Source organism: Panthera leo, chromosome E3 (assembly GCF_018350215.1).
Source record: "Panthera leo isolate Ple1 chromosome E3, P.leo_Ple1_pat1.1, whole genome shotgun sequence".
In the NCBI taxonomy this organism is placed as follows: Eukaryota; Metazoa; Chordata; class Mammalia; order Carnivora; family Felidae; genus Panthera; species Panthera leo.
In genome coordinates this window covers 514,001-520,000 of record NC_056694.1, presented here as the reverse complement: position 1 = coordinate 520,000, position 6,000 = coordinate 514,001, and the positions used below count along the sequence as shown (strand labels likewise).

The 6,000-nt window shown below is 62.8% G+C and overlaps 1 protein-coding gene across 1 annotated transcript in view; it reads right to left on the bottom strand.

Annotated features, from left to right (window-relative positions):
* DNAAF5 (dynein axonemal assembly factor 5) overlaps positions 1-6,000 on the bottom strand; it is a 48,259-nt gene that overhangs the window by 32,117 nt on the left and 10,142 nt on the right. The window contains exons 3-4 of the mRNA XM_042921199.1: positions 4,695-4,819; positions 4,194-4,312 (exon numbers count right to left, since the gene is read on the bottom strand). Of these exons, the coding sequence (XP_042777133.1) occupies positions 4,194-4,312; positions 4,695-4,819 (244 nt within the window). The remainder of the gene's footprint in view (positions 1-4,193; positions 4,313-4,694; positions 4,820-6,000) is intronic.

Below are 6,000 nucleotides of genomic sequence, written 5' to 3'. Positions count from 1 at the left end.
TTCACCTCGCTAGAAACCAAAGTGAAGGTCAGGAGTAACACGGCAACCTCGTGTCGCCTCTGGGGGTGACACTGTAAAGGTGGGCTGCGAAGGAGGGTCAGAGCCAGCTGGGTGTCAAGTCTGTGCGCACTGGAGGCAGACAGGCTCTGGGAGTGGTGACCTCTGGGTCTGAGGTCAAAGTTCAAATCCTGGCTCAAAGCGCAGGTGTTCTGTCTTCCCTGTAGGTGTCCTTGATTCATCCCGAGGTCGTTTTTCCCACCAGCTGACCTGGGGCTTTATCATCGGGCTGGGTGGGTGCCCGGGGGCTGCCAGGCCTGTGGGTGACACCCCTGGTGCAGACGCAGCGGCCGAGACCCATCCTGGGGGAGGGAGGGGCGCGGTCTGCAAATGGGCAGAGCGCCCCCCACAGTGCTGGAGTTTTAACTCAAGGAGGGGTCGACGCAAAGCCTTGACTAAGCTGGGCCAGAAGCACGCAGAACGTTACGTCGGCTTAGTTTTTGCTCCATCAGGCAAAGCGCAACTTAATTGTGGGCAGAAAAATAGCTCAGCGGCTTTTTAACGCACGTATCTAAGTGCCACCAGGTCTGCCCTGAACGCGTGTGGGTTTATGAGGCACCACAAACAGGCAGGGTGACACTCGGGCTTCTGCACGAGGTTCCCGTGGACGCGGCTCAGAGTTGACCAGAGACCGCCCCTCCTCAAGAAGTGCAGGGGGCGGCGGTCAGCGGGAAGGCTGGGGAGGGTCACCAAGGACACACACGCGTGTCCTAAGCCCCAACGTGGCTCAGGCGGGTGCCGGTCCTGACTCCCTGCCTGTGGACCAGCCGCTCCCTGCTTTGGGCCTGGGCGCCTCACCTCCGATAAGGAGAAAACCAGGTTCGCCCAGCCTTCTGAGCAGTGGGACCCCGCCCGTGTCCCGGAGCCCCTGCTCCCCAGCACCCAAGGCTCCGAGTGGCTGTGCTGTGCGCCATGGACCCTCGCTTGGTTGCACACGGTGCAAACCCGCCCCCGCCCCCCATGCCCGCCCATCTCTCCTCCGCACAATGTGACCTTCCTGACCACTGCCACCTCTCCAGATACCTGGACGAAACAGGCAAGCAGAGCAGGTCTGAGCTCTGCAAAGAACACGAAAACCCTGAAGGGCATCACCGTGAAAGCGCTCACGTGACAACGGTGTTTATTCAAACGGAACTCTACTTATTTCTAAGCCGGGGAAAAACCAACTCTGTTCTCTCTTGCGTCAAAAGGTCTGGCAAGCCGGTCACTGTCACGAGGAAATGCTTTCCTCTTCGCTCAAGCGGCACCAAGGACAACAGTGTTCACAGGAGGAAAATTTCCGGGAGAAGGGACTCCGGAACCCACGGTTCGAGGGCGCGACGGATGGGCACGTCCTCTGCAAGCACGAACCTGCACTTCTTGGTTCAGCGAGCGGCTGACTCCGGGACGTAGCTGGTTCTAAAAGTGGAGATTGATTTCTGTGCTGCAACAGGACACTTGGTTTGTCAAGCTAATGGCAAACCGTGTGGTGACGATGACGGCCCGTGCTACGCGCGCCTGGTCCGAACCCCGATGTGACAGGACGAAGGTCCCTCGGCAGTGAGCTGCGCACCTCCTCAAATCCGTCCGTCCGCTCACGGAAGCACGGGGTCAGGGACAGCGAGAGGCCCGTGAGCAGGAGGGGGTCTCCTTCCGCGAGTCAGAGTGAGCGGAGCAGGCCCCGCCAGGGCCACCGGCCGCGGGCAAGCTGGGGACTCCAAAGGCAGTCCGGCCAGAGAGAAGGGGCGCAGGACACAGAGCCGACAGAGGCCCGTTGTGCCCAGAATGCGTGAGGAATCCTCACGACTCGACAGTTAGACAACAAACAACCCAATTTAACCCGGACGACAGATCTGGGCACTCGACCCCAGACGACGCGTGGATGAGCACGGGGCGTGAGTGCACGACAGATGCTGAAGTCAGATTAGAGCCACGACACGCCCGTGAGGACGGCCGAACAGCAGACCCAATGCCACGGCGTGTGCGGACCAGGACCAACAGCGACCTGCCCCCTGCAGGTGGGACGCAGACACGCAGCTGACAGACAGAGAGACACAGAGAAAGAGAGACTGAGAGAGAGGACACAGAGAGACACCCAGAGACAGAGAGACACAGAGACAGAGAGAGAAAAAGAGACTGAGAGAAACAGAGAGAGAGAGAGAGACACAGACAGAGAGAGAGATACAGAGAGACATGGAGACAGAGACAGAGAAAGAGACTGAAAGAGAGAGACACAGAGAGATTGAGAGAGACACACAGAGAAACAGAGACAGAGAAGACAAAGAGACACAGAGACAGAGAGAGACTGAGAGAGACACAGAAAGATAGAGACACAGAAAGAGACACACAGACACAGACTGAGAGACAGAAAGAGAGCGAGAGACAGAGAGACAGAGAGAATGGCAGCACCCACTCCCTGGGGCTTAACCGAGAGAGCACATAGTTCATGCAGAGACCCGGACGCAGGTGCTCAGACAGGCCTTAATCGAAATCACCCAAACCCAGAAATGACCTAGACATCCTGGCTCCAGCAGTAGGTAAACTGAGGCATGTCCACAGAAGGAGATGCTCCCCGAGGCAGGAAGGTAGGCCCCCACCCTAGGGAGCCTTCTGTGGGAAGGGTGAACGTGCAAACAGAAATGATCTCACGGCCATGTCACGAGTCGAGGGGAGGCAGGCGGCAGGGCCTGGGGTGGCTCGTGAAATCTGATGTATGAAATGGTGTAAAAAAAAAAAAATCTTAAAACTTAGATTTGAAAGTCTAATTACAAAGAAGTAATTTTAGGAGAAAAATGCTAACAATCTAACAAAATCTAGTGCTCATGCCGCTAACCACGATTGGAATTTGTTCCAAACTCGTTCCGGTGGGACTGAAACAAGCCTCTGGGAGGTGGCTGTCTCGGAGCCTGAGAGCCACCAGCCTGCGTGCCCCTGAGCCCTGCGTGACCCGGGAGATGACCCAGCACCGCGCCCACACCGGACAAAATGTCCCTGCAGCGGGAGGACGGCCCCGCGTGCACGCGGGTAGCCGGGGGAGGGGGGGCAGGGCGACAGGCTGACCACTCCTGGGCGGAGACCCATGTGACACGTGGGGAGCTGTCGGCCGAGAACCTCAGGTTTGTCCAGGACCGGGGAGGGAGGCGTCCCGACCTCACGTCCCAGGGCGGTCGTCATTTCCCGTCCGCGGTGAGAAGGCGGCCGGGACGGCCCGTCGGCAAGCGGAGTGTGGTCTCCCGCCGGGCCAAGTGGCGAGATGCTGCCTCCAGGCAGCGGAGGGCAGGAAGGCGCCTTCGGAGCTCGGCTTCCTTCACAGGCGATGAGGGCGCGTTTAAAAATAAAATCACAGCGAGCTCTACGTCGAAGGTCCACGCTTTAAAAAGACGCCGCGCCGTCAAACTTTACTAAGGCAGCAAAACCCCGCTAGCCGCTGAAGTTGGCCCTTTCTACAACCTGTGTGATCCCCCCTGTACCAGCTGAGCACACACCGGAAGGGGTCACGGGGCTGGGAGCCTGGGGGGCCGCTCCCAAGCCGGCCTCGGAGCCCCTGTCGTGGCAGGTGTCCGCGCGGCCCTCACGCGGCGGGCTCCTCGTGGCCGCTATGGTCCGACCGCGCATCTTCACCACCGTGGCCCTCGCCAGCGTTGTGTTTGAAGGAGACGCGCTGCAGACAGACCGCAGCAGGAAACGCTGCGTCCCTGGCGGAAAGTGCTGCTCGGCACGTGGGTCCGTGGGGCAGGGAGGAGGGACGGCTCCGGGGGGTGGCTCCGCCCGGCCTGGCTCGCGTGCCCGGGACGCGCCGACGACGACACGTGTGTGCTCGCGGTGTGGCAGGGACCCACAGGGAGGCTGTGGGGGCGCCTCTGTTCTGAGCGCGCCCCTGGCCCAGGCCCTGCTCTTCCCCTGTAACTGCATTTTGGGTGCAGTTCACAGGTTCTCTTGTAAAGTGACAGCACCGCCTGCTTCCACAATTCCTGCCACGGCCAGCAGCCGCCGCCCACGGCTTCGCGGCCTGACGTATCCCCGACACCCGCAGCGGGCCCAGAGGGGAAGGCCCCAGGGAGGTGTCCTGGGCCGGGTCTCCAGCACGCTCTACTGTGCGGGCCCGCGCCCCAGCCCCGGCACAGAACCCCTCACCCGCCCGGGCGGCCCACACTCACCTGGCGAGGGGTGGTGGGCTGGAGGGGGCGAGGCGAAGTCCAGCTTATCTTTGAGGTCGTCTTCGTTCTCCCTCTGCCACTGCAGGCCCACCTTCTCCCAGAGGCTGGCGGCCGCGAGCCTGCGGCACAACACGCGTGTCAGGCGGGCATGCGGAAGGCCGGAGCCACGTCTGCCCCCGAGGGCGCTGGGAACTCTGAGGGCTTCTGACGGCTCTGCTCACGGTGCTAAACCCAGATGGACTCCTTGATGTGCCCGAAGCACCGGGAACTCTCGACTATTTAAAAGCCGCAGACGCGTCCCGTGGGACACACGATCCCACAGCAAACAGGACAGAGGGGACGAGGCGGGCTCCAGGAGGGACTCCACAGCAGACACAGTACCGCTGCTGTAAGTGACAACTTCGGAGGGGCCCCTGACGGTCCCGGAAACACGGGGACCTGCACCCGGCCGGCCCGGGCCTCGCCCAGAGCGGCGGCCACCAGCATGAGCTCCGTACTTACGCGATCTCGGGGATGTCGTCCTCGAGGCTGCTAAGCAACAGTGGGATCAGCTTGTGGAAGAAGGAGTAGCGGTCCCGCAGGTCCAGCAGCCAGCCCCCCACCACACAAGTCACCGCCTGCCGCACCTGCACGCGAAGGAAGTGTGGGGGGGGAAGGGCTTCAGCCGGGCACAGGACGTGCAGGGGGCACCCGCCGCGCAGACCCTGCAGCGAGCTCGGGCGCTGCCATCCTGGCCCGACGCCCGCCTGGGGTCCCAGAGCGTCTCTGCCGTCCACACCGCGGGCTGGCGGAGGAAACGCCAGGACTGCCCCATCTCGTGGGCGTGAGCCCGCGTCTCCCGGGCTCTGGCCTGGTCCTCTGCTGGCTGCAGCAGGTCCCACGGGTCTCGCCGGCAGGGCCTTCGGTGTGGGAACCCCCCGGGCTGGGCGCTGTCTCACCGCGGGTATTCAAATGGGCCGTGGGCGAGCCCCCGCGAAACGTCAGCCTGCAGAGGCCACACCGCGCGAGGGCCTCCTGAGGAGGCCAACAGGGGGCCCCTGGTTCTGGCCGTGTGCCAAGGCGGCCTGCAGGCCTCTGCCCACTTTGCCCGCCACAGGAAAGAAACGAGGTGCCTGAGGCCCAGCTCCCTCAGAACAGAGCCCGGGGCGGGGACTCAGCCAGCCTGGCGTCGTGGGAGGAGAGCAGGATGGGCTGAGCCCCAGCCTGCGCCCGATCCTGGGGAGCGCGGGAGCGCCACCGCCCCCCTCCGAGGGCTGTGTTACCCTGGGCAGGCAGCCGGGGTACGTGCCCACCGCTGGCTGGGGCTGCGCTTGCAGGGGCCCCCTGGCGGGTGTGCCGTAGCAGTGACGCCCCCGCCGCTCACAGGTCGGGGGACCAGCGCGGGGAGCCCACGCTCATGTTCAGGCACCTGCACCGGGAATGGGCCATGCGGCCGCCGACCTCCCTGAAGCTCACTCTCCCTTCTCCAAAATGGGAGAACAGGACGCTGGCCTCCGGCCAGGGAGGAAGGCACCTGGGGCGGGGCTTGACGCACAGGAGGGCCAGGCACCTGGCTCACTAATCCCAGCGGCCCGTGCGTGTAAACAGGGCCGACCAAGGGAGGGGCGGCTGGGGCTCCACGCTACTGTTGAACTTCTCGTGAAATTATTAACAATCAAAACTGCAGCTAAGGATCCCGGAGAATCTGAGACGTGCTCCCAGCGATCAGAGGCCCCGGTACCTACAAATGGACACCCACAGCCGCCCCACGCCGACTGTGCCGCCGAGGACAGAGTAGCACAGAGCAATCTCTCCGTGAGGTCCTCCT